This window comes from Nicotiana sylvestris, chromosome 6 (assembly GCF_000393655.2).
Source record: "Nicotiana sylvestris chromosome 6, ASM39365v2, whole genome shotgun sequence".
In the NCBI taxonomy this organism is placed as follows: domain Eukaryota; kingdom Viridiplantae; phylum Streptophyta; class Magnoliopsida; order Solanales; family Solanaceae; genus Nicotiana; species Nicotiana sylvestris.
The window spans coordinates 8,263,702-8,284,078 of NC_091062.1; the positions used below are offsets into that span (position 1 = coordinate 8,263,702).

General features: G+C 36.5%; 1 protein-coding gene across 1 annotated transcript; it reads left to right on the plus strand.

Moving 5' to 3' along the window:
- Positions 1–15,996: 15,996 nt before the first annotated feature.
- Positions 15,997–19,381, plus strand: LOC104234201 (protein SPEAR3-like). The gene is made up of 5 exons (XM_009787735.2): positions 15,997–16,514; positions 16,870–16,971; positions 17,873–17,940; positions 18,615–18,699; positions 18,808–19,381. Exons 1-5 carry the CDS (start codon positions 16,278–16,280, stop codon positions 18,922–18,924), a joined length of 609 nt encoding a protein of 202 aa, XP_009786037.1. The 5' UTR covers positions 15,997–16,277; the 3' UTR covers positions 18,925–19,381.
- Positions 19,382–20,377: the final 996 nt, after the last annotated feature.

Genomic DNA, 20,377 nt, shown 5'->3' on the forward strand with positions numbered 1-20,377 from the left:
TATTTGGCCTAATTAAACACCATTCTTTTTTGTGATGTTATCTAGCTTTCAACAAATTTTGGTGAAATTAGTCAAGTTTGTCAATATTATATTGATGATACATAATTTTTCTTTAAAAAATAATTTTTGGAAGATCTTTTCTTCGAATAAAATAATTATTGTCAGAAATTGTTTAACTAGCAGATTTGATCTTTTGTTTATATATACTTTTTTATTGCTACTAAAGATTATATTTTATACATTACTACATCAAAATACAATTAGGGACATTTTTACTGAAATTTTTCCCTTTAAGGTTTAATACATATTTTTCCAAAACAAAAGGGGGAGGGGTTTCAATACACAAAATCTTCTTGTTTTATCTTCAATAGACTACCTTTTTTTTTATTTTATAAATAATCGTGATGTTTAAATTACCTTTTTTTTTACTTCAATTATATTTAACATGTACTTGTTATCTTTCACTAGTACAGATACTAAATAATTTTGTTGTCCAATAAACTGCTTCTAGCCATGCCATCAACAATTTAGTTTTCTTCCCTAAATATAATAATAAGATGTGGATTATAGTTAGGCATTTAAGTGACCAAGGAAATCCATGTCTTCTAAGTCAATCCAAGGAAAATAAGATCATTTTAAAAATTTAGTAAAAAATGTTTTTCTTGGTTTTAGGGAATTTATGCTTCCCGTAGTCAGTCATAATCTTTGAACTATATAAAAATAGTATCTTCCTGGGTGTTAGGGCGTGGCTCCTTCTTGAACGCAAAAAATAAAATAACAATAAAATAAAAATAAAATGATATAAAAATTTAAAAACATAGGTGGATTAATTAACTATCATTTAATAATACTAAATGAATTTTAAATAGCTAATGTTAAATTAAAATTACTATTCGTGGAGGCAAGAACCATACGCATTTGAAAATGAGTTATAGAAGACCTTTATTTTTATATTATTAGTTAGGATCCAAGTTTGACTAGTAAAACTTAAAAAGAAAACGAAATATTATGCCGAATTGAATTCAGTGTATACACATATAGACATATTAATTATCTAATGTTGATAATTCAAACTCAAGAAAAAAAACAGAATAAAATAGGGGAATTGCAAGTTCAAAATAGTTGAAATATTGAATACGAATATAAATAAACTGAGGAATAATTGGACAAAGTTTTATTTTCCTATTATTATTTTTCTGACCTTGTGCCTGCATACTAATTTATATTAACCTCAAAAATTGACATCGTTTGGAAAGAGAAAACCATATAAATATAAAATTAAATAAGAAAATGAAATCCTTTTTAAGGAATTGATGGTTTGTTTTGTAGTAATTGCTTGAGTTCACATGTCTGTTTAACAAATGAGATGATTCTCTCTTTACACCACAAAACAACTCATAATATATGACCCACATTTGATAGCGTGTAACAGCTCGATTTGATATGGTTTGCATGCCATCACCCCTACTCTTTCTCAGTATAAAATATTTATTCGCTCTCGATATTTATGCACATAAAAATATAATAAGTTACGAGTTCGAGTCATGGTCTTAGCTACCGATGCTTGCATCATAGTAGGTTGCTTATGCAGTCCTTCCCCAAACCATACGTGAACACGGGATGCTTCGTGCTCCGGGACAAATGCACCATAGAACTGTTGGGTTCAACTGGACCCAGTGCTTTCGATACGAAGCTTAAATTTATGGGTAAAGAATCACTAAAATTGCAATAAATAGTAGATATGAACCCATATAACTAAAATCCTAGATCCACCTCTGTAATCATACACTAGGCTGCCCTTTTATATATACAATATTTTTATTGTCTATATAAACTTACTTAATCACTTTAGACCTAACCATAGTAAATTATATGTATTATTACTTTAATTTGTGACTCTTAAAATTAAATTGTTTGGTAACCACAGAGATCACAGATAAGTATTTTCCAACCCGGTATTACTTCTTTTATTTATTTTTTCTTTGTTATAGGAGTAATAAATATTATCACTAATAAATATTTAAGCTGTAAATCTGGTAGACAACTGCATTGAAAACAGAACTAGAAATCCACATAGATGGAAGGAAATTTTCTGTATAGAGAATCACTGGATCAGACATGATCATTTTACAAACTAAATAACATTATAACTTGATTGTCTCTTACCTAAATGATTCACCAACCAAATTCCTCTAGATTTTCTCTCAAGTTTTATCAAGAACACATAATTATGAAAATATTATAATTGAATTATTAGGGTATTAAGCACGCTACTTGGAATCTTTTATGCAAATTTGAAGTTTATTAATTAGGAGAATATATCGTGACCTAGAAGATTAGGTTAGATGCGAAAGGAAACTTGTTCACTAAATAATCTAATAATGTAGAATCAGGGGCCTAGCTACATTACATGAAAGGGATTCAATTGAATATTCTTTGTCTATACATGAATCGTTGAGTTCGATCTCTTGACATAGTCAGATAATTTTTAGTTTAACAGAAAAGGTGGCTCAAAAATTACTTTAGGTCATAGATCGATTAGATCCTAAGTGAGCATTTTTACTGTTTTTTAATCTTCTTGTTAAAATTCCTTGTTTAATTCGTTTAGTAGATATCAATAAATAGAGTAAGATTTCCTTTTTTTTAAAAGAAAAAAAGGTAAATAATAAAGAGAATTTACAAATCTTAAAAGGAAAGAAGAAGAAAAACTTATTTACGTTAGGTGTTTATATCAAACTATATTAATTTAGCAATGGTTAAGTGCTATATTAATATGAGAATGTATATTAATTAAATATGATTTAATGTATATTAATTAAATATGATTTAACAATAACCATGTTTGTGAAGTCATGCGTCATGTATTTATTGGGTTGATATAAGCATAGCTGATGCGTGCAACCTTATCATGAGGGTAAAAACTTACCTACACCAGATATTTACACTAAACCATACTAATTTGACACAATGTTTTAAAAGGCGAGGGCGTGAGGCGAGGCATAAGCCCTGAGACAAGGGGCGTAAGTCCCACGGATTTTTAAATTTTACTAATTTTAAGAATTTTTAAGATAATTTAAAATAAAAATAATTACAAAAATTACATTAAAATCACAAAATTATAACAAACAATCTATTTAAACTATTCATAAATTATAATTCAACTATGAATAATACAAAAAGTTTGACATATATCATAATATTCAAATAAGCTGCAACATCGTTATAACTCAAACATCAAAAGTATGTATTCGATGCGAAATCTTTGTAGGCATATGAATTTTACTTAAAATTAAATCCATAAAATAATTTGGATTATATTTTAAATTCAAGATAATATTGGTCCAAATAAATATTATGGGCTAATATAATTGAATTAATTATATAAATCAAATATATATGGATTAAATAAATAGGTCTTAATCCATTGGACTAGCCCATTTAATTGGGCTAAAATGATGAGTCCACTTCATTAAGCCCAAGATGACATCTTCCTAGAGGCCCAGTTTGATGCCACATGTCAAATGACGTGGCGCGCCAAGTCAAATGGAAGAGCCAATAGGATCATGACACGTGTCAAAATGACAAGGCATACCAAGTCACACTAAAAGGCCAATGAAATCGCGCCACGTGTGCAAGTGACATGTTCTGGCCAATCGAATGCGGCCATGTCACACTGCAATTTGATTGGTCGGAAAGAGTTTGTTCTTATCATAACTCCTCTCTTCCACAACTATAAATATGGGTCTTCATAACTCAGAAAAGGGACCAGAAGTTATAACAAGAAGCAAGAGAGAGCTCGTGGATCAAACGCCGCAAATTTCTCTATAAGTTTCAGGCTTCAGTTCAAGCAATCAAGTTCAAGCTCAAGAACGAAGAACAATTCAAGTATTCAAGAATCAAGAACGAAGTCAAATCAAATACAAGGCGTTCAAGATCAAGGCTACTTGTTTGTGATAAAATTCGTGGCAACAATCAAAGTGTTCGCGACGGATAAATCAAATTACAATTCAAGATCAAGCTCAAAGGCCCTTGAATTTATACTAGAAAAGTAGAATCAGAGGATTCATAGAGATTGTAACACTCAAATATTCGAAATAAAATATTACGATTGTTACGATATTTTCGGTCTTGATTTTATTTTCTCGACGCGAATTTATTGTCTACAAATTCTGGCATGCCCAGTGGGACAGTCTCTACCTCTCATCTCAACTTTTCATTCACCAAATACCAAGAACATCGAAATGGCTTCAAAGAAAATCAACTCCGGTTCAACTTCCACCAAGGCTGCTAACTCTAGGTTCTATGCTGATGTGGAAAGCATCCTCGATGCTACCTTTGGAAGCTTTGGACCAGTTACGAGGAGTAAAGCAAACTTTTTAGGACAACAAGCACCCCAAGTGTCGTCCGCGTCAACCCCTGTTTTCAGATCTTCAACCTCAAAAGGAGCAAGATCTTCCACAAACGTATCTGAAGGAGGAAGCGATGTTGCTGAAAAGATCGAGAAAACTCTTGCTCTACTTGACCTTTCCGGATCCAAGAATTCTGCTATGAAGGAAGATGATGATGCTTCAAGTGATGGATCCTCCCCACTTACACCACATAGCGTAAGCCGATCAAGGATCAATCTGTGTGAAAATCCATGTTTCTCTCCGTCGTCCATGACAATCATGCAAGCTATGGTGACAAATACTTCATCCGTAGAGGAGCAGTTGGCAAATTTGATGGAAGCAATTGCTGGCTTGACCAAATGCATGCAAAATCAAGAGGCTAGAATTGATAAGCTAACAGACAGGGTGGGAATCTTGATGGAAGAAGAATCCAGCCATGCACCCGGCAAGCTCCCAGAAGTTCTAGAGAGTGACTCTCCTCCAAGACAAGCAGCATCCACTAAGGCTATCCCTGTCTCATCTGAAGGGATGATTCCAATCGATCAACTGAAGGAGTTCATCGAAGGAACCATTAAGAACAAATATGAAGTTGCTGCCAAATACTCCCTTACATATGCAAAGCCGTACACTGCAAGGGTCGATATGTTGAAGATGCCTGCTGGCTATCAACCCCCAAAGTTTCAACAGTTTGATGGTAAAGGTAACCCAAAGCAACATATTGCGCACTTCGTGGAGATGTGCAACAATGTTGGGACTTATAGAGATTACCTCATCAAGCAGTTTGTCTGCTCGCTAAAAGAAAATGCTTTTGACTGGTACACGGACCTCGAGGCTGGATCTATCGATAGCTGGGATCAACTAGAGCAAGAGTTCCTCAATTTCTTTTGTAGCACAAGATGCACGGTGAGTATGATAGAGCCTACGAATACTCGTCAACGAAAGGGGGAACTAATTATTGACTTTATCAATCGTTGGAGGAATGCAAGCCTCAACTGCAAAGACATGCTCAGTGAAGCTTCAGGCATAGAGATGTGCATCCAAGGCATGCATTGGGGATTGCGCTACATCTTGTAAGGTATCAAGCCTAGCACATTTGAAGAACTTGCAACTCATGCCCATGACATGGAATTGAGCATAGCCTCCGCTGGAAATGAAAGGCTACCCATTTATGAACCTCGCAAAGTGAATGACAAGCAAGAAGTCAGGAAGTGGGGCAAGTTCATACCCAACTCTGAAAGCAAAGAAGCTATGAATGTCAATATGTCACCTATGAAGTTCACGACGAAGGTGAGCAAGAAGCAGAGTATGAAATCCACTTCTTTTCAAGACAAGCCAAGTGGAAAGTTGACTCTTAAAGAAATGCAAGAAAAAGAGTACCCATTCCTGGATTCTGATGTGCCAGCCATTTTTGAAGAACTCCTCGAGTTAAATCTCATTGAGCTTCCGGAGATGAAGTGACCAAATGAAGCTGGGAAAACAAATGACCCAAACTACTGCAAATATCACCGACTTGTAAGCCACCCTCTTGAGAAGTGCTTTGTCTTCAAGGATAAAGTTATGGATTTGGCTCGCAAAAAGAAGATCGTGCTTGAAGATGAGAAAGCAAGCGCAAACCAAGTCTCTATCACCTTTGACTCATTCAGTCAGGATGACTTATGTGGTTTTAAAGAAAGTAAAGATGAAGAATTATTGGAGAGCGACAAAGCTGAAGTCAATCAACCTGATGATGATGAAGGTTGGACACTGGTGACTCGTCGTAGGCACCACAAAAGGAGCCCACGAAAAGAATCAATAGAACAACCGACAAGGAAGATGATGGTAAAAAGACCAACGAAAAAGAATCCAGTTAGGCATTTGAAGAAAGCAAAAGTGGAGATGCACCATTCTCAAAAGCCACAAAATCCAGTGACCTTGGAGGAGTTTTTGCCAAGTTGGTTCCGCACGAAGATTTCCCATGAGGGCATTGATGCCTCTTGTTGCCATGCTGACAAAGGGGAAGAAAAGAGTGATGACCTACCGTTGGCACCATCTTCGGAAAAGACCATCGAGTCCACTCCTCAAGAAGTTAATGCTTGTGAGGAAAAGGTCACGTTCACAAATGACGATCTTTTGCTAGGTGACACTCCTCATAACCGCCCATTGTACCTAGTTGGCTATATGCGCGATGAAAGGGTAAATCGGATTTTGGTTGATGGAGGATCCTTAGTGAACATTTTGCCAATCCACACTGTGAAAGAACTTGGTATTCCCATGAACGAACTCTCAGAAAGTCGTGTGATGATCCAAGGATTCAACCAAGGGGGGCAAAGAGCCATAGGTGGATCAGGCTGGGAATCACTATTGAAGATATGCAATCAAGTGCATGGCTGCATGTGATCGACGCGAAGACTTCATACAATGTTTTTCTTGGGAGGCCTTGGATACATGAGAATAAAGTAGTTCCATCTACCTACTATCAATGTTTAAAATACTACGAGGGTAAAGTCGAGAAGACAGTGGTTACTGATGATGAGCCATTCACCGAGGCTGAGTCACACTTCGCCGATGCAAAGTTCTACTTGAAGAACCGTATTGTGAAGGAGCTGAAAGCTGACGATGGCATGAAAAGCAAGAATAAAGAGCCCTCAACTAAAATAGAAGAGGTGACTACTAGTGAAGCCAAAGCTGCTAGTAAGGAGGTACAACCCAACGCGAATAAGTCTTATAGAGGGAATGTTACGTCTTATGGCAAGAAAGTGAGTCCGACACTCCAATATATCCCTAAAAAGACGAAAAATGAAAGTGAATCATCTAATCGCCAATCCAACATGCTAAAGGAGTTAACGCTTCCGATCAAACGAATTGAGGCAGTAAAGTCGTCCTCAATGTCGCTTTCAGGGTTTGTAGCCCAAAATCATTTGCAGAATGTGGCACTCCATACAAAGCGAACAGATGAAGGTTTTGACCCTAATGCTTACAAGCTATTTGCAAAAGCTGGATACAATCCCAATGAGCCGTCAAAGTTTGGGAAGCTCCCATCAGAAGCTGCAACGAGGCAACCACGTGAAGGTTTGGGATACAAGCAACCGTCACCAGTGCGCATCTCAATAAGAAGGGCGAGCAACAATTATATCACTGTAGAAGATGAATCAGCCGCTTCTAACAAGCCTTCTGTCTTTGATCGACTTGGAAAATCACCTGTGAGGACCTCTGTATTTGAAAGATTGGGTCCACTAAAGAAGGGGAACAAGTTCCGGATAAACTTTCAAAGCATAAGAACACCCGCTTCACCCAAAATCCAGGAGATCTCTAAGGATTTCCAAAGTTTGGTTCCTTCTAGAATGAGGCAACAAACAAAACTGGTGGTTTCATGTGAAGAAGTACTGAAGGTAAAGCCATATATTGTGATCTATACTAAGGAACGTGACAAAGATGAAGAAAGTGTAGGTTCTTCATATCATGTCACTGTACAAGGCGAGAATAGTGTTTCGTCTTTGATGGAAGATAATGCAGAATTGGAGGATGTTTTGCCGTGTTATCACATATCCTTCAATGATGGGGACCCTCAAGAAGATGAAGATGCGAAAGATGCTCCACCTGAACTTGAAAAAGGAGTGAAGACGACAGTTGATGCCTTAAAAGAAGTTAACCTTGGCACCGATGAGGAACCAAGACCCACCTACCTAAGTACTTTACTAGAAGCGGATGAAGAGAGCACTTATATTGAGTTACTCAAAGAATTCAGGGATGTCTTTGCTTGGAGTTACAAAGAGATGCCTGGCTTGGACCCGAAAGTAGCAGTCCATCACCTTGCAGTCAAAAATGGTGCTTGCCCTGTTAAACAAGCTCAAAGGCGTTTTAGGCCGGACTTGGTTCCCCTGATTGAAACTGAAGTTAACAAGCTCATTAAAGTTGGATTTATTCGAGAAGTTAAATACCCGACATTGGTTTCAAGTATTGTCCCTGTAAGGAAGAAGAATGGCCAGATTCGAGTATGCGTTGACTTCATGGACCTCAATAATGCATGTCCCAAAGATGAATTCCCGCTTCCTATTCCAGAGATGATGATCGATGCTACTACTGGTTACGAGGCAATGTTTTTCATGGACGGTTCGTCGGGCTATAACTAAATTCGCATGGCACCAAAATATAAAGAGCTTACTGCGTTTCTCACCCCTAAGGGTATTTATTGCTACAAGGTAATGCCTTTTGGCTTGAAGAATGCTGGTGCTACTTACCAAAGGGCTATGCAGAATATTTTCGACGATCTTCTCCACAAGAATGTTGAATGCTATGTTGACGACTTGGTGGTGAAATCAAGAGAGAAGGGAGACCACATGAAAGACTTGAGGATGGTATTTGAATTGCTTCGGAGGTACCAACTTAGGATCAATCCGTTGAAATGTGCCTTTGGAGTTACTTTTGGAAAGTTTCTTGGTTTCATTGTCCGACATCGAGGGATCGAAATTGATCAAGCCAAAGTGGATGCCATTTTGAAAATGCCTGAGCCTCGAGATATCCACGAATTGAAAAGTCTGCAAGGAAAGCTAGCATACCTTAGAAGATTCATATCAAACCTGGCTGGGAGGTGCCAACCGTTTAGTCACCTCAGAAGAAAGGCGTTCCTTTCAAGTGGGACCAAGCTTGTAGCAATGCCTTTGAAAGTATCAAAACCTACTTGATGAAGCCTCCAATTTTAGCAGCCCCTATACCTGGAAAGTCGTTGATACTATACATTGCGGCACAGGAAAGGTCTGTTGGAGCACTGTTGGCCCAAGAAAATAGTGAGGGGAAAGAAAACTCTCTTTACTACTTGAGCAAGATGATGGCACCAATGAGCTGAATTATTCGCCAATTGAAAAGTTATGTTTGACGCTAGTATTCTCAATTCAAAAGTTGAAGCACTACTTTCAAGCTCATGTCGTTCGTTTGGTTTCTAGAGCAAATCCCATCAAGTTTGTGATGTCAAAACCTGTCCTTAGTGATCGACTAGCAAGGTGGTACCTCCAGTTTCAACAATTTGAAATCGTGTACATTCCTCAAAAGGCTATAAAAGGACAAACGTTAGCAAACTTCTTGGCAGATCATCCGATACCTGATGACTGGGAGCTAACTGATGAACTACCTGATGATGACGCAATGGTCGTTGAAGTTCAACCTCCATGGAAGATTTACTTTGATGGTGCTGCGCATCGTGGGGGACCCAGGGATGGCGTAGTATTTGTCACTCCTCAAGGTGAAGTCTTGCCCTACTCCTTCACATTGACACAACTCTGTTCCAACAATGTTGCTGAATATCAAGCATTAATACTTGGGCTTGAAATGGCTGTTGATATGAAGCAATTACAATTGCAAGTCTTTGGTGACTCCCACTTAGTGGTCAATCAGCTTTTGGGTAGTTACAAGGTCAAGAAGCCTGAACTACGCCCATATCATGATTACGCTAAAAATTTGATGAGGTGGCTCGGTGATGTGACTATTCATCATGTGCCAAGGAAAGAAAATAAGAAGGTTGATGCTTTAGCTGCTCTAGCTTCATCATTAGCCCTGCTTGACCAAGCGCAAGTTATCGTCTGCCAAAAATGGGTAGTACCGTCCCAAATGAGGCTGAAGGTGAAGAAAACGAACTCAAGCATCTTGTTGCTATTTCTGAAGTTGAGAAAGAAGAATGGCGACAACCCATTATCGACTACTTATGCTATGGGATACTTCTAGAAAATCCGAGGAAAAGGACTAAAATCCGTCGTCGCGTACCTCGCTTCCTTCACTAAAAGGATACTCTATACAGAAGGTCATTCGGGGGAGTACTCTTGCGATACCTAGGAGAAGAAGAAGCACTCCAAGCTTTGCAAGAGGCACATTCTGGAGTATGTAGGTCACACCAGTCTGGACCAAAGCTCCACTTCCATATAAAAAGGATGGGATATATGGTAAAATATTGCTTGGACTACGCCCGAAGATGCAAGGCTTGTCAATTCCATGCGAATTTTATTCATCAACCTCCTGAAGTGTTGCACCCGACTATTGCATCCTGGCCATTTGACGCTTGGGGATTGGATGTTGTTGGACCACTGCCAAAGTCCTCTGGTGGCCACCTATACATCTTGGTTGCAACTGATTACTTCTCAAAATGGGCTGAAGCTGTTGCTCATAAAGAGGTAAAGAAGGAAAATGTTACAAGTTTCATCCGAGTAAACATCATCTATCGCTTTGGCATTCCCCGTTACATAATAACGGATAATGGCAAGCCGTTCGACAACAGGTTGATGGATAAGATTTGTGAGCTCTTTGGCTTCAAGCAACGTAACTCTTCGATGTACAATGCTACCGCCAATGGTCTAGCTGAGGCATTCAACAAGACTCTATGCAACTTGTTAAAGAAAGTCGTCTCCAAATCCAAACGAGATTGGAATGAACGTATGGAAGAAGCTCTATGGGCATATATGACGACTCACCGCACGCCAACACAGGCGAATCCTTATTCACTCGTTTATGGAGTTGAAGCCGTCTTGCCATTGAGCGTCAAATACCTTCATTACGACTGGCTATTCAAGAAGGGATCACTGATGAAGAAAATGCTCGACTGCGATTAGCAGAGTTGGAAGCTCTTGATGAAAAGAGATTGGAAGCTCAACAGAGTCTTGAATGTTATCAAGCTCGATTGTCTCGCGCCTTCAATAAAAGAGTTCCTCCGAGATCCTTTCAAGTAGGAGATCAAGTCCTTGTTGTACGAAGACCCATAATTACTTCCCATAAACCTGTAGGCAAGTTCACTTCAAAATGGGATGGGCCATATGTCGTACAAGAAGCTTATTCAAGTGGGGCTTACAAGCTGGTTGATGCAGATGGTATGAGAATCGGCCCTATCAAAGGCAAGTTTTTGAAGAAGTATTATCCATAAAGTTGCAAGTCATGACGCTCCTCGACGTACGAGCCTAAACTGCAAGTCATGACGCTCCTCGACGTACGAGCCTAAACTGCAAGTCATGACGCTCCTCGACGTACGAGCCTAAACTGCAAGTCATGATGCTCCTCGACACATGAGCCTAAACTACATATTGCTACACTCCTGGCCCGCAAGAGTATAAACTGTGTACGACCCAAAAAAAGTCCGCTAGGTTGAAAATCTCGAAAGATGCGGCCTAGGCAAAAGTTAGGATGTAAAAAAAAAAGTCCGCTAGGATGAAAATCTCGAAAGAGGCGGCCTAGGCAAAAGTTAGGAATTTAAAAAAAAAAGTCTGCTAGGTTGAAAACTTCGAAAGATGTAGCCTAGGCAAAAGTTAGGATATAAAAAAATCACCCAGTCTGAACTACGGAATGACTTGATCCTCTTCACTGAGGTACGTAGGTAGCTTAGAGTTTCATTCTAAGTTCAGTCGCACAAGTTCAAAAGATACGTATTGCCCCAATTGTTGTCCGAGTGAAGTATGGAGGAATGGAAAATCAAGCTGAAATGCCATCCTCTTGTGGAACTTTGATCTCATTTGATTTAAAAGGGTAACCCTCCATGGTAAACTGATATCTTCAAGTCTGTCGGTACTCAAGTTGAAGTCCCCAAGTTGAAATCTTCAACTCCGTTGGTTTTCAAGTTGAAGTCTTCAAATTCACCGATCTTCAAGTTGAAATATTTAGGCCCTCCAAGTCTCAAAGTTGAAGTCTTCAAGTCTGTCGCTCTTCAAGTTGAAGTCTTCAAATTTGCCGGTCTTAAAGTTAAAATATTTAACCCCCAAGTTGAAGTCTTCAAGTTCGTCGGTCTTCAAGTTTCAGTCTTCAAATTCGCGGATCTTAAGGTTAAATTGTTTAAGCCCTCTGAATCTTCGAGTGGAAGTCTGCAAAGTCCGCCAAATCTTCAAAGTTTTCCAAGTGTTCAAGTCGATGTCGTCTTCAAGTTGAAGCTTTATAACTTTCCAATCTTAAGGTGGACATATAAGTCCCTTTGAACTTTAAGTTGGCCTCTTCGTGAGTTTGTCCTTAAAGGAACTATAACTTTCCAATCTTAAGGTGGACATATAAGTCCCTTTGCACCTTAAATTGGCCTCTTCGTGGGTTTGTCCTTAAAAGGGACTATAACTTTCCAATCTTAAGGTGGACATATGAGTCCCTTTGTACCTTAAGTTGGCCTCGCCGATAGTTTGGGCCACATTGAGAGTAATCTCTCCGGTAGTGGGGCCATTTTGAGAGTAATCTCTCCAAGAATTGGGCCACATTGAGAGTAATCTCTCCGGTAGTTGGGCCATTTTGAGAGTAATCTCTCCAAGAATTGGGTCGCATTGAGAGTAATCTCTCCAAGAATCGGGCCATTTTGAGAGTAATCTCTTCAAGAATTGGGCCACATTGAGAGTAATCTCTTCAAGAATCGGGTCATTTTGAGAGTAATCTTTCCAAGAATCGGGCCATTTTGAGAGTAATCTCTCCAAGAATTGGGCCACGTTGAGAGTAATCTCTCCAAGAATCTGGCCATTTTGAGAGCAATCTCTCTAAGAATTGGGCCACATTGAGAGTAATCTCTCAAAGAATTGGGCCATTTTGAGAATAATCTCTCTAAGAATTGGGCCACATTGTGAGTAATCTCTACAAGAATCGGGCCATTTTGAGAGTAATCTCTCCAAGAATTGGGGCCACATTGAGAGTAATCTCTCCAAGAATCGGGCAAGGATGAGTACCCATCCCCTCACACCCCAAGATTGTCTTCTTCATGCGTAGATCATCTTGTTGAACAAGAGCATATCTTTATCGCTTGACCTACAAAAAAAAGAATAACAAAGGAAGAAAAGCACAAGAAAGGAAGAAGAAATTACCTTCGCGTTAGTGCCTCTAAATCATCAAAAGTAGACTCAAACCAATTTGCAAACGCTGAAATTGATACTGATGGAATGAAAGGTGTATGGTATTTATAGATGACGGAGGTCGACAGTCAAGGATTTGTTTCGATGTGGGATATTAGTAATCCATCCCCGAGACGAATTTGAAGTCTATTGAGGCGGCGCTCCTTTTCCTAGGCAGAGTAGAATCCTTTTCTTGTTATAATTTCAATTGGAATATGATTTGGCTCTCTATCTCCAATTTAATTGGTTGCTGCTAGCAAACGATTCGGCCTTCCATTTTTGCACGAGACACTGTGCGTGAATATAGCTTTATAAGTATATACTTCCTTAAATAAGGAATGCAATATCTTTGGCTAGATGGATTGTGATTTCTACGTTGGCCTACAAGTCAGAACATGACTTTTATTGACATTCTGCCAAAGTCCACGTGAACCCTTCTAGAAAAGAACCAAGTGTTTGGATATTTGTCCATATGTATTGAAAGCTCATTCATGAAGAATCTACTATCTCAATTCTTTTGAAGTAATGCATGAGTACATCTACAGTGAACTTTAAATTATATATAATATATTAGTTCGTGATACTTCAAGTCTGGTCTTCGAAACTCGACATATTTATGCCCGACAAGTCTTGAAGTAGGGAGCATTTGTAGGCATATGAATTTTACTTAAAATTAAATCCATAAAATAATTTGGATTATATTTTAAATTCAAGATAATATTGGTCCAAATAAATATTATGGGCTAATATAATTGAATTAATTATATAAATCAAATATATATGGATTAAATAAATAGGTCTTAATCCATTGGACTAGCCCATTTAATTGGGCTAAAGTGATGAGTCCACTTCATTAAGCCCAAGATGACATCTTCCTAGAGGCGCAGTTTGGTGCCACGTGTCAAATGACGTGGCGCGCCAAGTCAAATGGAAGAGCCAATAGGATCATGACACGTGTCAAAATGACAAGGCATACCAAGTCACACTAAAAGGCCAATGAAATCGCACCACGTGTGCAAGTGACATTTTCTGGCCAATCGAATGCGGCCATGTAACACTGCAATTTGATTGGTCGGAAAGAGTTTGTTCTTATCATAGCTCCTCCCTTCCACAACTATAAATAGGGGTCTTCATAACTCAGAAAAGGGACAAGAAGTTATAACAAGAAGCAAGAGAGAGCTCGTAGATCAAACGCCGCAAATTTCTCTACAAGTTTCAGGCTTCAAGCAACCAAGTTCAAGTTCAAGTTCAGGCTCAAGAACGAAGAACAATTCAAGTATTCAAGAATCAAGAACGAAGTCAAATCAAATACAAGGCGTTCAAGATCAAGGCTACTTGTTTGTGATAAAATTCGTGGCAACAATCAAAGTGTTCGTGACGGATAAATCAAATTACAATTCAAGATCAAGCTCAAAGGCCCTTGAATTTTTACTAGAAAAGTAGAATCAGAGGATTCATAGAGATTGTAACACTCAAATATTCGAAATAAAATACTACGATTGTTGCGATATTTTCGGTCTTGATTTTATTTTCTCGACGCGAATTTATTATCTACAATCTTATATGTATCTCTTAAGGAGTAATGAATCTTGAAAGAATTTCGATATTATAATTCGATATTTTTTTAAAATACTATTTTTATTTAATATGCTTTCTATTTAAAAGAGAATTTATATCAAAATATTATTCAAAATTTAAATATGATTCTCTTACATCATTTATTTTTAAGTTTCAACAAGTTAATAAAATGACACATAATTCACCATACTATATCATGAAAACTAATTATTTGTAAATACTAGCTAATACTGAGCTATTAAATTAATAAGTATTGTATTTCGTAACATGAAAAATAATATTTAGGAAAATAATTATAAAATAATTATGGACTAATATAATAAAGACATAACAAAAGTTAATAAATATATACTTTTAAATGAAAGCTTTATTTAAAATTTACTATCATAACAATCTTAGTGAATGACATGCAATAAATTTTATTTTAATTATGACATAAAATACTCTCAACTTAATGATTTATGATTAAGAAAAAAATAATTTTGAATAGGTAACGATTTATTAAAACAATTTGAGGATTTACAAGGTTAGTTACACACAATTGTATAAAGTTCTATAAGGCAAGCCCAGTACGTAAGGCGTTGGGCGTGTCTGGGGCGTAAGCCCCAACGGCCGAGGCGTAAGTCTCATGGAACTAAGCCCCACACATAAGCCCAGGGGCGTTTTACGAGTGCCCCGCCCCAGGGCGAGTCCCAATTCTGCCTTTTAAAACAGAGATTTGACATGGTTATGATAAATTAAGGTAAGAATATAAATTAATTAACTATGATTTAGTAGTAACTATATTTTGCCGTGTATTTATTAAGTAGGCGTTTGGACATAAGAATTATAAAATTCCGAAAAAAGTAAAAAAAATACTTTAAGTAAAAATGGTATTTGAAAATTAGAGTTGTGTTTGGACATGAATACAATTTTGGATTATTTTTGAATTTTTGTATCTGAAGTGAAATTTTAAAAAAAATAGTTTTCTGGAGTTTTTCAAATTTCTAAAAATTTTCGAAATTCATCTTCAAGTAAAAAATTAAAAATTCTACGAAGGAGGGGAGATAACGTGGGAGTGAAGCGCGTAGGAAAGATATGATTTGGAATAATTGCATAATTTAATGAGTTAATGAAATCAAAGGGACAATCACTATCAAGTCTTCTTCCAAGTCCATGACTAAGACAAATAAATAATAGAGAGGCAATTTTTATAGAAGTTCACAAAAAATGAGCTAGCAAGCAAGCAAAAAGTAAGGGCATAAAATCCAATTAATATAAGGATAAATCAAATCAATCTTCATAAATCTAAATGCAATCTGATCCAGCTATGCAATTATTGACATCTTAAAAAAAAACCAACCCCTTTAATTTTTGAAGATCTCTCTTTCTCTTTAACCTACTCAGTTTAGCCTTATAATGCTACAAAATTTTTGAGCAAAATCATCTCAATTCTTGATTCTTGGTTTTTAATTCTTACTTCTTCTTCTTCTTCTTCTCAAGTTTTTTTTTTGTTGAAAAAAGAGAGATGGGCAGTAATTATTTTGGTGAACCAAATTATTTGGGAAATGAAAGATCATCATCTTCATCAGGATCATCAAGAAAAAGCAAGAAAAATAATTCAGAGAAGCAAAATAAGCAGCCACAAAGAGGACTTGGTGTTGCTCAATTAGAGAAAATTAGATTACATAGTGAAATGGGTTGTTCTAATTATAATCTTCCTTCTTCTCTTCACAATAACCCTTATACCACCAATCTCACACAGGTTTGTTTCTCTCTTTATCATTTCTAATTCTATGTGTTTTCAGTGGCAGATCTAATCATGAGTTCACGAGTTCGATAGAATTCCGTCTTTGGAATTCAGACTTTATATTAAAAATAACATGTATATGGAGTTTCAACGCTACTTTGACTATATCGGAAATAGCCTCTCTACCTTCACAAGGTAGAGTAAGGTCTGCGTTTACGCTATCCTCCACAGACCTCACTTGTGGGATTACACTGAATTTGTTGTTGTTGTTGTAACATATATATGGAGTTATATTTATACATTTCAGAATCCACTCTTATGGTTTTCAGGGTTTTGATTCTTTTTTTTTTTGGAATTTGTATATTTGCAGGAGGAAATGAGACTACAAACAACATATTCATCATCTCCATCATTTTCATACTCATCTTCTTCATCACCATCTTATGGTTTTCCTGGGCACCAAGGCATTATGGTATGTAGTTATAAGATATAGTATTGGATATGAACTATTTTTCTTGAAATCTTAAAGTTTTTCTTTATTATTACTATTCCAATAATGTGGGAAGGTGTCCCAAGACATAAATATGTATGTTTTTTCAAACTTTGAGTTGCCTGTACTGCTTGTATTGATGTGCAGAGATGATTTCTTGTTCTTTTTTTTTTACCCTTTTTTCTTCCATTAATTTTGTTCTATTAAAGAGAAATAATCTTGATTTCTTTGTGTAACTGAGAAAATCCATTTTCATTCTTAATGTGATAGTCTGAAGTGAGCTTTATCAACTTTCCCTTTCCCATAAGAGAGATTAAGAATGAGTTTCTCCTATTTTGTTTCTTTTTTCCTTTGGAAACCCTTTGAACCTGAGGAGGTCTTGCTTCTTGCAAATTTGTCCATAGTGGATTAAAGGGCAGCCCGTGCACAAGGTATTCCGTGTTCACGTAGAATCCGGGAAAGGGCTGCACCCAAGGGATGTGATATAGACTGCTTACCCTAATGCAAGCATTGGTGATTGTTTTCACGGCTCGAACCCGTGACCGATAAGAACATATAAGTTCTTTAAGAGTAACTTTTTAAAGAGAATTCTAATATGTGTATTCATTTTTACATGACTGGATATATATGTATCTGAAATATAGAGAACATTTATGCACTTTCACTTTCATTTTTCAATTTCCTTCTTAATTTCTTGGGGGTATTTTGATATTTGTTTTCTTGTGATTGAAATTTTCATGTTTTCCCATTTGAGTTCGATTTGGGTGTGGCTCTTCCTCGGGCCCTGCGTACGTGAATATAAAATGTCTTGTGCACTGGGCTGTCCTTTTTAGTTAGTTTTTGCTGTAACATTATCTTTAATTTGACTCTCTTAAAATTACAGATGGGGTTGAGTGGCATTGAAGGAGCAAATATCAGATATGGAGATTCTCAGCCTACTTCTATAGCAAGGTACTTACTCCTTTCATTAGAACCAGTTTTATGGACAATTCAAAACTCAGTTAGGATTTAAATACATACACCGATAGCATAAAAAAAGTTTGCACTATCAATTTCTTTAACATTCTTCGGAACTGCGTGAAAACGGAATATTTTTTGCACTGAGCTGCCCTTTTGTTGTGGCAGCTAATCTGCCTTATTTTCTAAATTGCTAGTTCACATTCTATGTGACATGATAGTGTAAAAGTTCTTTCATCGTTGTCTGTTTGTGTATATATAAAAGTAAAACTCTTTTAACTATTCTCCCCATTTACTTTCATCAAATTACTATAATTTTGTCATTGTACTTGGCTACCGAAAACAGCCTTTCTACCTGCACAAGGTAGAGGTAAAGATGTGATACACTGTTAAACTTGTTACGATTTAAGTTACATACACAGACAATACAAAGAAATTTGCATTATTAACATTTTTCAACCTATTGTGATTGGTAATCTACTTTATTTTCTAGATTACTGGTTCCTGTTCTATGTGACATGATAGTGTAAAAGTTTTTCATCGATCGTTGTCTGTCTATGTATATATAGAAGTAAAATTCTTTTAACTATTTCCCATTTATTTTCATCAAATCATAATGTTATCATTGTACTTGGCTCTGATAATTCTTGCTTTTGTGTTAATTCCAGTACTTGGCATCCTGGCACAGTGTATGAACCTCAACATTATGTTCACCCTAATATGACTAGACATCTCCATAATGTGCAAATAGAGGTATTTTCCTACATTATTAATTCAATTTTACCATGTAACATAATTTGCAATTAGTTTATGTAAATACAATAATAAATTAACTACAAATTTTTGGGTGGTAATTAATAGGATTCAATGGAAAGGAGGAGGAAGAAAGACAGAAGTGACTCTATTGGCTCAAGTAGCCAAAATTCTGAATCAAATGGCTGTCAAGAGTTAGATTTGGAACTCAGACTTTCCCTTTGATCTACTACTACTGCTACCTCCTAGGGAATTTGTTCGGTGTCTCGGAATTATAATCTTCCTATTAATGATTGTGACAGTTTTTATAGGATATGTACTATCTTGGGGTCAGATGAATGAATTGAAGATATATGTTATGATACATAGCTAATAGTTTTCAAAAAATAGAGCACCCTTTGGTTTGGATTTGTACAGTTGCACAAAGTCAATTTGAGCAGCTTATTGAAATTCGGTACTACTGGACTGAGACGAGCTTAGCTGGAACAGCATGAACAGTAAAGATTCATACAACCGACTTAAACTTTCGGGATTAATGCATAGTTGTTGTTGTAGTTTCTTTCAAAAAAAAAAATTTTGTAATTGAAGGGAATTGACTTTCCATTAAAAAAAAGTGGAAAAAAAATATCCATGGCCTCATGTGTTAAAGTTCCATTAATTAATGGAAGGATTTATGATTTAATCAGTAAGAAATTAAATTATATCTCATTAGGGTACATATGAAGCAGAAATTAAAGCATCTAAGAATGATTTTCTTTAATTATCTTTTTTTTTTTTGGTAAATAAGTACCTTAGGTTATCCGAATACTGTTATTGAACAGTTTTCAACTTTATAAAAGAAGAAAAAGAGGGAACAAAAACCAAAGATTTTCCCCATAAGGTAAAAAGAGGAAGAAATTGTTGCAAATTTCCTCTTTTTTGTATTCATATTGTTGGACCTTTTTGGTGTTAAGATGTTCTTTTGATTTGGTACAATGTATGAATGATGTTTATTTACTATCATTACTTATCAATAAAGGTTAAAAGATCAAATTTAATGATAGTAACTATTGTAAAAAATGGGTTAGAAATCGTACCTTATTGGTTATCATAGTTGAATTCATGCTTTTGGATATCTTGACTAAGTTACTTTCTCGTAAAACATGAAATGATAAGAAATAAGAGACATTCCTACAAGATTTTAGATCTGATGGATGGGACCTCAACATAACTCTCTATTGTTCTCCTCGTATGGTCTTGAGCAATTTTGTCTTTGGAAATAGTTTTTGAAATTATGTTAGATTCAAGATTTATTTCTACACTTAATACCATATCCAAACACATCCTAATTATTGGTTTATTTGACGTTGGGCCCATATATTTTGTTGTTCACGCTCCAATTGACAAGCATGAGCATGAGGGATGTTAAATTGTCCAATATTGGTTTGGGGGATATCGCAGTGGTTTTCTTATAAGTTTTGAACAATTCTCCGCTCATGAATTAGCTTTTTGGGTTGAATTACACTCAATGTCCATTTCTTCACATTCTCACTCTACTCCATTTTGATATTACATTTTCCGGATTTATTTATTTGGTGTTCTAAACTCAGCGGCCCAATTAATTCAGAATCACACTGCATATAACTCATTAAAGAAAAAAAAAATCTTTGTTTACATGGCTTGAACCCGAGATCACGGA